The sequence below is a fragment of the Rhyacophila brunnea genome, unplaced genomic scaffold (assembly GCF_057557595.1).
Source record: "Rhyacophila brunnea isolate RB1 unplaced genomic scaffold, BYU_Rbru_1.0 scaffold_1, whole genome shotgun sequence".
NCBI classification, from domain to species: Eukaryota; Metazoa; Arthropoda; class Insecta; order Trichoptera; family Rhyacophilidae; genus Rhyacophila; species Rhyacophila brunnea.
Genome location: NW_028232751.1, coordinates 4,016,113 through 4,029,012, shown reverse-complemented (window position 1 = coordinate 4,029,012; position 12,900 = coordinate 4,016,113). Strand labels below are relative to the sequence as shown.

At 45.6% G+C, this 12,900-nt stretch overlaps 3 protein-coding genes across 3 annotated transcripts in view; all 3 read right to left on the bottom strand.

Annotated features, from left to right (window-relative positions):
• LOC147079374 (RNA polymerase-associated protein CTR9 homolog) overlaps nt 1-12,900 on the bottom strand; it is a 282,101-nt gene that overhangs the window by 66,451 nt on the left and 202,750 nt on the right. The window lies entirely within an intron of this gene.
• On the bottom strand, nt 508-1,427 carry LOC147079378 (E3 ubiquitin-protein ligase UHRF1-like). Its single transcript, XM_085960353.1, has 2 exons — nt 1,175-1,427; nt 508-669 (listed from the first exon to the last, which is right to left on the bottom strand). The coding sequence occupies exons 1-2, from the start codon at nt 1,322-1,324 to the stop codon at nt 508-510; spliced, it is 312 nt and encodes a 103-aa protein (XP_085816479.1). The 5' UTR covers nt 1,325-1,427.
• Nucleotides 4,178-5,038, bottom strand: LOC147079377 (uncharacterized). The gene has a single exon (XM_085960315.1). It carries the CDS (start codon nt 5,036-5,038, stop codon nt 4,178-4,180), a length of 861 nt encoding a protein of 286 aa, XP_085816441.1.

Genomic DNA, 12,900 nt, shown 5'->3' with positions numbered 1-12,900 from the left:
ATGGAACAGTACAAAACTCATACCCTGTTTACACGTGCATAGATTTACTGTGCACAACAAGAAAATGTATGGGGAAACATGTATTATCATGCAGTCGGCAAGATTGCATGTATTAATCAAACAAGCTTGGAAGATTTTTTACGCGCAAGTAAGATCTGCGCCTGCGCAGTAGAACGATAATGGCGAACCTGCCAGTAAAAAAACCAAACTATTCATTTTGAGGTTAACCGATTTTCAATACGTCCTGTCAAATAGTACTATAAAATGACATCGCGCCTTGCTTACTCCAGAGACAGTCAGCTCTTTTACGTGTAAACAGTTAGTTATTGTCACGATAGTTTAAAATAAGCACTATTGCCGACAGTAATTTCATGTGTCACGTGTACAGGCACTATAAAACAGGGGTGTAAAGAAATTACATAAATCAGTTGTTTCTTAATTTCCCAGTAAGTACTAACGGTAGCTTCTGTATCTCGCTGTATACAATGAAACAGCAGTTATCATACATTACATAAATATTAGCTTACCATCATATTCAATCTTCTTCTCGCCTACTATTTCCACAGTTTGCTTATCGTTTTCAAGGACAAGCGGTGTAACTTTCTGCATGAGTTGGATCACATCATTCAGTTTTATGTTGTAGTCATAAAAAGAATATCCATCTTCAAGCTAGAATAAGCATAATCAAGACTTTAAATACTAAACGTCATGAAGTAGGTAAAGTATAGTGAAAACGTATAATTTCCTAAGCAAAAAACTAATGAAATTAAGTTTTTATTAAAGAAATTGATATGAAAATTCATACATTTCGCTTAGGCTAGGAAAATATTATGATGAAACACCTATATGTGTATGGTGACAATGAATAGCGCCGCTGTATGAGTAGCGTTATATTCTCGAGTGCTATTATCACTTCGGTAGTACGTCATAATGATGTCATATGACGTCATGTCGACCGGGCAGCTGGCACTCGCAAGTTCTAACATAGGGCCCCTGAGCGCTCCCAAATGTCAAATGAATTTGTACCTAAGCATGTAGTGTGCAATATGGCAGTCGCGTAGACAAGCATAGCACCTAGCTCAGCACTAGTGAAGCACCTGCCTATGTGGCCGAAGCCTTAGGAAATACCAATTGATTCGTTGAATGAAAGAATTCTAATTTAACATTGCATTACCAGTTTTCCGCCGTAGAAGAGTCTCTGGAGAGAAGGTTCAACGTCGAACTTATCCTCGAGCAACTTTCGAAAGGTGTCGATTGTAGTCAATCTTGAAGGGACAACCACTATCGCCGCCGGTTTTTTACAGAATCTTACCCTCACGTGCATTTTGTCAGTGTTTTACCACCATTAGTCGTACTATTGTTAAATATTTATTAAGAAAACGTGCACAAACTATACGTGTTGACAGTCGAAAAACTAAGCGTTGTTTGACGGTGTTGATTTTTGGCGCGAACTTACCAAAACAATTTATTTTTTTATGGCTAATGAGTGTACACAGAACAATCACCATTTGTTTATTATTAATCTTGTAGGTATGTAACAACAAATATTTTTTACGGCGTAAATTCTTCAATAAAAGATTCGAATTCTTATTAAGCGTAGAATTTGTTTCGCATTGTCGATAAGAATGGAAATTATAGTGAACAGACCAGCGCCATCTTTAGATTAATGAAGCCTGAACATTTATCTTTTTGCACAAGTAACGAGTGGTCCACTGTTTGGATTGCTTGACATATTGATTCGCCCTTTCTCGTTTCAAATTGAATTAAAAAAATTCTCAATTTAAATATATTAACTATCAGTGTTATTTGAGCCCTTGCCCGGAATAACGTTGTATCCAACAATATTCTTGTTTTGAGAAAAATGGAAAAAATTAAACCAGTTATGTTTTGTTACATTTTATATTTTAAATACAATAAACATACAATTATTAAGAGTTTTAAATGTAAAGTGGTGAATAAAGGCAATTTAATTTGAATGTACTTACTACAAAAAATATAGTAAATTAGTGGAAAAATGTTGTATATGAAGATTTCACATACAAAATTATTCCGCAAAATGTATTTTATTTATTCTGCTTCACTCAATACTACCTTAAAAAGACAGAATGCTCATCTAACATGAATTCACACGTCATGTCATTGAGGTCTTTGAGCTTAGAATTATCTTCGTCTGCTTTCTGAACATAGCGTCCGACATTCGAATCTCAATACATGAGACGAGATGATGACTTTCTCCATTGTGATTCAGTAACCTGAATTCTAATTGAATATTTGTCTTGATATTAAAATCGAGAACACATCCCGGATTCAATTTTTTTGGCACATACGCAACCTTGCAAAATAGAACTAGGAACGATTAAAAAAATTGAAACGGTATTAGATTAAGTTACAATATATAGAGCACTATAATGCCAGAATAATTATCAAACAACATTTCCAATACATAACAATATGAATAAATCAATTGAATACAATCGATTAACATTCGACATATTAATAATATGTCGAACGTAATAATTTTATTCATGAGATCAACAGAACTGTCAAATGGTATACAACATTATTCTACAAAACTGTTTCGACGGGTCAATTGCAGGCTTAATAATATTTTTTCTGGATAAATACTCTTTTCCTACATCTTTCAGCTTCTTAGCTTTGATATTTTTCCAGTTTAAAACATTAGATGTCCGTTTTCTTCCTTTATTCAAGTGAATTATACCACGCTCCGTGATATTGACGGACGCCGACGCCGTTTTGACATTAATAACGAAAAGAGTTTTACCTACCATTAAAACTCTTATTATTCTTGTTGACTCTGAAGTCCCTTGAGATGTTGATCGTATTTTTTGCCTTGTGTTCTTCTGCGCTGGCCCCTTTTTACCCCTTTTCTCGATTATTTACCTCTCTGGTTGTTTGCTCATCTTGTTTTACCGGCTGGCAGGACTGACGCTTTTATCGTGGCGTGCTTTATCTTTGGTATTTAATTTGATATGTCTCAAGGAAACCAGGCAGGTGTTCTCTGGACTTCAGAGTCAACAAGAATAATAAGGGTTTTAATGGTAGGTAAAACTCCTTTCAGTATTCGCTATTGACTCTGAAGTCCCTTGAGATATCTGTTTGTTATCACCTGGTAAAGCAAGATAGATCCTGCAAGGTAAGGTGGATGAACCTAACATGAGAATTAGGTATAACATCTCCTTGTTTTAGGCTCAGTGCACCGGGCTGAATAGAGAGGTCAACATATTTTGTTCCCCCGCTGTAGAAGTCTGTGTGTCTATCGGTCTCTGGTAAAATGTCTTAAAAGTAGCTTCTTAGCGCCAATTACCTCTCTGCAGGATGTCATCTATGGGATAGTTTTCTAACCAATTTAGAGAGGCGACTGCTGATCGAGTACTGCCTGGTGATTCCTGTACCCCTGCATCAGCGAGTACTGACTTCACCCAATTTCCAATGACTGCTCGAGTCACAGGTTTTGGGGGGCCTCTTGACGAGATAAATAATGCCGGAATATTACCACCCTCTTCTCTTCTCTCATTGGAAACACAGATAAGTTTTTGTAGCCAAAATACTGGATCGACGTTTTGGCAACTGGAAGCGCATAATTTCCATCCAGATTGGCGGTGCCTTGATGTGTCCGTCTTGGAACCAAACACTGGCCATAGAATTATATGGTCGCCATTATCGATTAGGCCATTATCCGCTACACTGAGTAGGGTAAGGTCATGAACCCGTCGTCCCGATGCGAGTAATAATAGTATAGCTGTTCTGCGTGAAACTTCATATAGGCTGTATACTAGTGGTGTTGTTTTCTTGAGGTAGTCCACGATTATTCTAGGGTCCCAAATCGGTGGTTTTGTAGGTCTAGTCTTGCGGGTGGATATGGCTTTTAACATATGACGCACTACTATGTTACTGCTGATGTCTTTACTGATCATAGGTTTGAAAAAGGTAGCTATGGCTGACTTATGTACAAGAATAGTGTTATATGAAAGACCTTCCTTATTGTATAAGTGACCCAGGTATCTAGCCACTTCAATCGGCTCGGGGGTATTATAGCTTATTGTGTTGGCCATGCACCATGTCTTCCATTTGTCCCATGCAGGTCTATATGTCTTCAAAGTGGATGGTCGCCAGCCGGAAGTGAGAAGTGATCTGTCCTCTACCGACCAGCTAGAAACTAACTCTGCCCACCCAAAATTATCCATAACTGGAGTGATATGTCCTGGACTTGTGGAGGTGGATGGTTTGTCACCGTATCCACTAGAAATGACTCCAAGTGCGGGATCGGGTAAGGGGGTTCCAGTGATCTCTGCTGTAGGTCTGCGCTCCAAAAACACTTCTTCCACCATGGGGCCACTAGTAAATATTTTCCCCTTGCCATGTTCAGGTGTGCCAATACTTGTGGAATTAGATTCGGTGGCGGGAATATCCAGGCTAGTTTGAAGTCCCACTGTCGACTGAAGGCATCGTAGAACAGTGCAAGGGCATCGTTCGGATTTCGTGAGACAAACGTTGCGACAACATGGGCTGTGTTGGACGCGAACAGGTCTACGTCTGGGAGTCCCCATCTTTGAAATAGGGGAGCTGTAGCCGCCATAACTAGGTGCCATTCTGGGATAATTTTGCTGCGTGAGAGATGGTCTGCCACGCAGTTGTATTTTCCTGGATGGTATTGTGCAGTCAATGATATACTGGCCTGGCTGGCGATTTCCAGGATCTGTCGGCAATGACTTAGTAGGTATGCGGACTTTGTGCCCCCCTCGTTGTTGATGTAGGCCACCACTGTTTTGTTGTTGGTTTGTAGGAGTAATTCTGATCCCCTGAGCGTCTGCTCCCGGAGTTGTATGGCTGAGAGTACTGCATACAGCTCTTTTCGGTTGGAGTGCCACGTGGATTGGCGTTTTGTCCATGTACCTGATAGGTGGCACTCGTCTAACAGCGCTCCCCAGCCTGAATCGGCTGCGTCTGTGGTGAGGAAGTGATTGTAGGTTGCCCTGTGAATCTTTCCTGAGGAGCCCACCGCTCGAATCCACCACATGATGTCCTCTCGAGCTTGTGGTGGAATCGATGTTGATTTGTGAGGGTGGCTCCTTGATAATTGAGCGCTCGTACGTTGTAGACGTCGGCAATACAACCTCCCCTGTGGAGTGACGAAGGTTGCAAAGTTGAGTCGCCCGAGGAGGCGTTGGGCCTGCCTGAGCGACCAACTGCCTTTTTGGATCTGCAATTGCAGGTGGTGACGAAGTGATGTGCACTTCTCTGTTGATAGATATTTCCGATTGTTGTGAGTATTGTAGTTTTTCACGATTTTTTTTTTTTTTTTTCATGTGATACGCTGTCAAGATTTACAAACATTGAACTTTGAACTCTCCGTCTGCTGCCATTACAGCAACATTAAGAAGCAATCATCAAGAACTCACAAGTGACCTCCAATCACCGACCAAGTCCGAAGATTTATCACCATCATTCTCTTGCTAACGACTTGAAGACTAATACTGAGGAAGTAAACAAAACAATTAAACCCCTTCCAACCTAATCCCATATTCCAAAATCCACGCCCACTTTTTGAATTTCTTGCGTCAGTCGCTTTTTGGCGGCCGACTAGAGCGGGCGGTCATTTCGCCCCACCCGCATCTAATTTCTGATTTCGATTTCGACTCGTAATTTTATTTTCTCATTCATTACACCTCCATACCTACATCAAGCCCATTTTGGACTTGTAATTTTTTCTCAAATTTTTCATTTCAACTCAATACCTACGGCACTTAGCCAGACAACGCTTTTTCTCCCTTCATCCCATTTTTTTCACCCAATACAGCATATACTCGCGCCAACTTCGACAACTCATTGTCTCTGAGGTCCGCTTTATCCCCCCCCCCGTGTCCCTGTCCAATTTTGGATAGGGACCATTTTTGGACCGCGAGCCCAACTTGACCTCCCCTGACCGGAAGTCAAGGGACCCCATCTGGACCCCGACCCCTGACTTGGGCACCCCTGATAGCCAAGTAGGTATCCACTTTGTATACAAAACTACTGCTTCGCTTCGGCCACCCCCGACAAAGTGTTAAAACACTATCTAAACGTCAAGCTACCGGCCGTGTGACGGACAACCAAATCCAATATAATCTCCACTCGTCTTCTCTCTCCCTGCCTACACACCATCACGCGACTGCATGCCGAATATGATGCGCACTCCTCCCCAGGAGGGTCCTGATCCTCCCGAGACTGACAACTCCCCAACCCTCGCGGCATCCACTTCGGGATCCACAGCATACGCCCCATCTTCGGCCAGAACTAGCAAAACTAAACAACGTTCGCCCAAATCACCAACAACAAAAAAAACATCAAAAAATATTTCTCCGACAACAATCACAGAACCAGAGGCGAAAAAACCCAAATCCAGAAACCATCAGCCGCCCCCCCCCCCCCCCCACAAGAAGACGAAGACTCCTCCTCCTCTAGCGAGGATTACGAGGTGGACTTCTCCAGGATAGACCCCGACCAGCACGAGGACATATCCACTGAGGTTTCAACATGCCTGAACGAGGTTATTACGGCCTTCCGCGGCAAACAGCCGGCGCCAAAGAGCGCATAACAAATGCCCTCCTGAGCATGTCGGAAGCCCACAGCCGACAAAATCTAGCCATGGCCAAGCTAGAGCGGAGATCAATTGTCCAAGAGGCTAGGATCCTGCACCTTGAAGGATTATTGAAAGACAGGACCTCCGGCCTCAACTTACAAAAAAAGGCTATCAAGGACCTGCATGCTCAGTATAAAATATTAAAAACTATCCAGCCACAAGCGGTCACAAACGCCCTACCTAATCCAAGCAATTGGAAATCCGTTGTCTACTAATCCGATTGTCTTTTCTATTCACAGCGAGTCCGCTCTACTGAGACGGCGCCACCCCGAGGTGCACTTCAAGTGGATAAGGGGACACACCGGGATAGAAGGAAATGAAAGAGCTGACAAATTGGCTCGGCATGGTGCCTCTGAACCCAAGACCGCGGTAGCTTATGACAAATTTCCTCTGAGCTACGCGAAAATTACAATTTCAGACATGGTGAAAAACGAATGGAACTCACGATACATAAACTCATCGACAGGGGAGTTGACCCGAAAGTTTTTACCTTCAATTTTAGCAGCACGAGACGTCAGGGTGCATAAGGGACTGTGTTTTGAGATGACTCAGATTCTTACAGGTCACGGAGTCATGCGAGCATACCTGCACCGGTTTAAAATAACATCTGATGGAAAGTGTCCATGCGACGACGGAAGCGACCAGGATGTCTTACATTTACTCCTAGATTGTCAAATCTTTAGCAAGGAGCGGCACAACCTGAACTTTTTATTACAAATGGCAGATGCGGACATTCGAGACCTTCCGGGGACCATGGCAAACGAGGCCGGAAGAGATGCCCTTTTTAATTTCTGTATTGATGTAATAAAAAGAATAAAAATAATAAATGGTGACATGTAAAGATGATTCATGCCTTTCAGATCCAGTGACTGCAATCATATAAGATAGGATAAGTATATACTTAGAACATTAGTCCAATGCGACATTTCTTTTACCACGGGAAAAAACTCGACTACAAATCGCAGTCCTCAGTTCCCAATGAATACGACAAAATATTCATCAGAATCACCTCCGCCTTGCGCTACTAAGAATTTTCCAGGGTTTTTGCAAGGCGGTATCATAGGCCCTGGCCGAATTCAAATTAGCAATACCCGATGCGGGTATAAGAACAGTTTTCAATAAGGCATATTCTCTCAGCCGGCACAATTTTCATTTGACTAGCATCAAGTAGAGTAGTTTGCGTGCCAAAGTCCTTAAGAAACCTCGATAGTAAATGCGAGGTATCCATAAAGGCATCTAGAAAAAAAAAAAAAAAAAAAAAAAAAAAAAAAACGCCCTACCTACAGCAACGACACCTGCAATGTCATGGGCCACAGCATTGGGTACTACGGCGACTACAGCAACACTTGCTCCACCCTCCACCTCAACATCCGCCAACCAACAGTTTCCGTCCCTTCTTCCCCTCGCCCCCAGACCGGGAGTTCTCTTCTTCCCGACCGGATCTGGGGAGAAGAAGTCGGATACCACGAAGGAGATCCTCAAGAAGGCCTTCGACCCCAGGTCCCTTGGGGTTCAAATTACGGGTATCCGTAACATAAGGAACGGAGGTGTAATTGTTCACCCCCGTTCTGAAGTCGAGGCCAAGGCCCTTATGAAAGCCCTGGAGACCTCGGAGGCTGCCCTACGAGCCGAGCTCGCTGGGAAAAAACAGCCTCGTGTCATTATCTTTAACTTACCGTCGACTCTCACGGAACCACAACTCCGGGAAGCTATCTTCACCTCCACCAGGGAACAGACCGGCCTGCCAGAAAAGGCATACCAGGAAATAAGACTGAGCCACAAAGCCGGGCCAAGAACCGGCAGATGCCACTTTGAGATCTTCGCCCCGGCGGCCATCTGGTCTGCCCTAATAGCAGAAGACAGACTCTACATGGGGTGGGAATCCTTCCCTCTTAGGGACTACGTTGGGGTAGTAAAGTGCAATATTTGCCACCTCTTCGGTCACATGGCCAAAGGTTGTTCTAACAAAACCCCGACGTGCAGCCACTGCGCCATCTCCGGCCACGACCGCGAGGACTGCCCCAACAAAGGAAACCCACCCAAATGCGTGGCCTGCCATAAACACAAGCAGCCGTCTGATCACTCCACCGGCAGTCTCGATTGCCCAGCAAGGCTACACGCTGAGTTGCGCGAGAGGGCTATGGTGGACTACACTGCCACGCGATGATTACCTTCGCTCAGTTGAATGTCAACCTGAGCGACGACGGCTCGGCGGAGTTAATTGAGACCATGCGGGCCACAGGCTTGTCTCTGGCGCTGGTGCAGGAACCGCACCACTGGGGCTCTAAAAGGGGCCCCAAGGCCACTGAAAAGGGACTCGGGTGCGCGGGCCTTGTCGTCAGCGCCAGGGGTGCAGAGCCAAAGGCCTGCGTCTTCGCTCTTGACCCTCGCCTTGGCGTGCTTTCGCTCTCGCACCTGTCAACTGAGCTAGTCGCGTGTGCAGACATAAGCTTTCCCGGAGGAGGGAGTGTGGTGGTTATCTCCGCCTACTTCAGCTTTAAGAGCACAAAGGAACACGTGGCATCAGTGCTCGACGGCATCCTACGCGCAGTTGGTGGCAGGGATGTCATCATCTGTGCGGATGCAAACTCGCAATCCCCCCTCTGGGCGCCCGTGGATATCCCCCTATGCGACGCGGACGTCATCGAGGAGCTGGTTCACCAGCACAACCTGGTCGTCCTCAACGACCCCAACAGCTTGCCGACTTTCGTGTCGCACGCAAACTCCGGAAGCACCCACATCGACATCACCCTGGCCACTGAGTCCGTCGCGAGACGAATCAGCGGCTGGAGAGTCCATGAGAGCACTTCCATGAGTGATCACCGGCTGATCACTTTTGAGCTGGCCACTGTCTCCTCGCACGATGGCGTCTCTGACGTATCCCCAACCCCGCCCACGCGATTTAGAACGCGCGACGGGAATTGGGAAAAGTTTGAAGAGGTGCCCTCCAAAAAGCTTGACAGGACATCTAGAACCCGATTTCCGGACCTGCACTCGGCCGCCTCACGACTGACTGCAGACATCACCGGATCAGCCGAAGCTTCACTTGGACGCTGCAAGCCCAAGCCACCAAGCCAGTCGCCGTGGTGGACGCAGCATGTTTCACGCCTGCGTGATCTTTTCAGAAAAGCGCGCAAGGCCCATCAACGTGCACGCCTGCGGAAGCAACCACCTGCCTCCATCGATCCCCTTGCAACCATGGCCAAATCCACCCGAATGGAATACAAGAAAGCGATTACTCAAGCCAAGAAAGACTACTGGCTTAACTTCGTCACCATTGAGGGAGGTTCGGACGCCTGGGGTCCTCCATACCGCGCATTGAGGCTGGGACTCAGACCGACGAGCCTCCTGTGCGGCATCGAGAAACCGGGTGGCGGATTCACCAGTACCGAGTCTGAAACGGCTGCGGTCCTACTCGAGGCCCTCATCCCCCTGGATGACGAATCCAGGGATGATGACGCCACGAGGATGGCCCGCTTTGAGGCTTCTCTTCCCATCGACACGGATCACTCATCGTTGCCTTCCGAACAGGAGATCAACCACATCATACGCACGTTGATTGCTGGCAAGGCCCCGGGCCCGGACTGCATTGACAATTTACTTGTCAAACGCACATGGGCCATCGCCGCGCCAGAGATTACAGCCCTCCTCAGTGACTGCATCAGAAGCGGCACGTTCCCCGACTGCTGGAAGAGGGGCTTACTTAAGGTAATCCCCAAAACTGGCAGCCGAGAACCGTCTAGCCCCAAAGCCTACCGCCCTCTAACACTTCTGCCCGCTCTGGGCAAAGTGCTGGAGAAGCTACTGTGCCACAGGATTGAAGCCCACCTAGAGACACACTCGCCGCTTTCCGATAAGCAATTTGGATTCAGAAGAGGCAAATCAACAGTCGACGCCATAAGGAACGTGATTGCCATTGCTGAAAATTCTCACCGTAAATACGTCCTAGGAGTTTTCCTGGACATTGCAGGTGCGTTTGATAGTGCGTCTTGGCCTCTTATACTTCGAAAGCTCCGGCTGAAGAGACTACCAGGAAATTTGTTCGCGTCAATTCAAAGTTATTTCACCAATAGATCGATCGAGTTTCGAGTTGGTTCAACCACAATAAAGAGGAACACCAGCATGGGATGTCCCCAGGGCTCAGTCCTCGGGCCCCTTCTCTGGAACGTACTCTTCGACGATCTCCTTAGAATTCCGCTTCCAACCGACTGTACTGTCATTGCCTACGCAGACGATGCGCTGCTGCTGGTCGAGGCCGACAGCAGGGCGAAGATTGAGAGCACCGTTGGCGAAGCTTTAGCATCAATTGAGGCTTGGGGTAGATTAACTAGACTATCATTCGCACCTTCCAAGACTGAAGCCATTGTCCTTAAAGGACCGAGACGACTTAGCTGTTCGAGACTACCCACAGTCCGATTCGGTGACACGAGAGTGAAAGTGTCGAAGATCGTCACCCATCTAGGCGTCAAAATGGACACAATGTTAAATTTGCTACACCATGCCGAAACCCAAGTCCACAAGGCTGGGGTGGCCTTCCAGAGGATCGGCCGCATGGCTGGTGAAGGATGGGGCTTAAAAGTAAGGGCGCTCAAGATCGCCTATGGCGCCATTTTTATGGGAATCGCGGCTTATGCCGCCAGTGCTTGGTGCCCGCGCATTCCCAAAAGTGTCAAACTTAGAATCTCTTTTTTAAAAGGACAGCGCATCGCGCTCCTGCCCATTACCAAGGCCTACCGTACTACCTCAACTGACGCGCTCCCGGTCCTGGCCGGCATTCTCCCACTTGACCTGCATATTCAGGTCAGCGGCGCTTCAATATTGCTCCTCAAGGGCGAGGAGGCCGACGTTGGTGATTTTCACCTCGCCCCCCCCCCCCCCTCGGCTAGCTTGCGAAGGAGTAGCATTATTGAGGCGCAGAATTAGACTCATGTCGCTCGATGCGGCCATTAAGACCTGGCAGCGAAAGTGGAACGAATCGACCAAGGGCCGGCACACATATACGTTTTTTCCAGATATACAGTGGCGAATGGAGATAACCAAATACCTGACTCCAGACCATTACACCAGTCAATTTGTGACTGGTCATGGTGGATTCGCTGGCAAGCTCTTCGAGCTTGGACTTGCAAGCCGTCCGACATGTCTATGCGGAGGGAAAATACAGGATGCCAACCACATCCTATGGGAGTGTCTGAGTATGTGCTCCGAACGGGAGGAAATGCTCAGGTCGGTCCAACCAGCTGTTGGACCCATCGGCCCGTCCGACCTGGTTGCTACTAAGGCCAATTATCTTGCTTTCAAAAAATTTGCGGCGTCTTACTACGGGCGTGAAGATCTCTTCACATAAATTTTGCTGCCTGTATGATTAGCTTCGTTCTTTAATTTAATAAACATGTAGCTTCATTTTCTTTTTAGTAATTTCCATGTGCTTTTTCTCTCCCTGGCACTTTTCATTAGAGTAAACTCAGTAAACTCAGTCAGAGCTCACTTTGAGCGTAGCAATCTAAGTCTTGGGCATCTTCTCCCAGGACACTCCCAGGCCAATTATTAGATGCTTCACATCACCAATTGATGGGTCCCGTGATACTCTCGATTAAGACCGAGGGTGGTACGGGGCGGGTTTGGTGGAGGGACTTTAACTTCAATGTTGTGAGTATCCACGTGATACCCAAGAACTCCCGCTGTTGGCACGGACAGCGAGTCGTCTAGTAAAATCCTCAAGCGTCATACTTAATATTACGTTCCAGGTTTGATTTAAAATTTACGAAAATGAATTGATAGGTACAAAAGTACAAAAACATAAATATTTTTTTTTATTAAAAAATAATTTGACTGGTTTAGAACCACTGAATTTTCTATGACCCGTACATAATGTACTTAAGTTTTTTTGAAATAGTGATAGAGTAAATGTAAGACAACGTATTTGAGAACTAACCTTTTTCAAGACAATACAGTTTTCAACGAATTTGGCATTGAATGCACTAATAGACAGACCCTTTTGCGTCAATGGTGATAAAACAATAAAATTGTATACAAAGAAATGCACTGGGTAAGATTTATTGCATTGTCGCACGCACGTATGGGACAATAATTATTTTGAAAAAAAAAAGGTTTTTATGATTGTAAAGAAAGGTGGAAGCTATTTTACATTGGAATGTAGATTTACTGTAGTATTAATTTATAAAACGAGAAACTATTTTTTTTCAATTTCATACATATTATTTTAATACAGTTAAGGTTAAGCTACATGCCTAAATATAGTG

Excerpts from the sequence above, each read along its gene's own strand:
- LOC147079378 (XM_085960353.1), bottom strand. The coding sequence starts at position 1,324 with ATGCACGTGAGGGTAAGATTCTGTAAAAAACCGGCGGCGATAGTGGTT. Across the intron at positions 670-1,174 it reads TCTTCTACGGCGGAAAACTG|CTTGAAGATGGATATTCTTT; the intron begins GTAATGCAATGT and ends TGCTTATTCTAG.
- LOC147079377 (XM_085960315.1), bottom strand. The coding sequence starts at position 5,038 with ATGTGGTGGATTCGAGCGGTGGGCTCCTCAGGAAAGATTCACAGGGCA.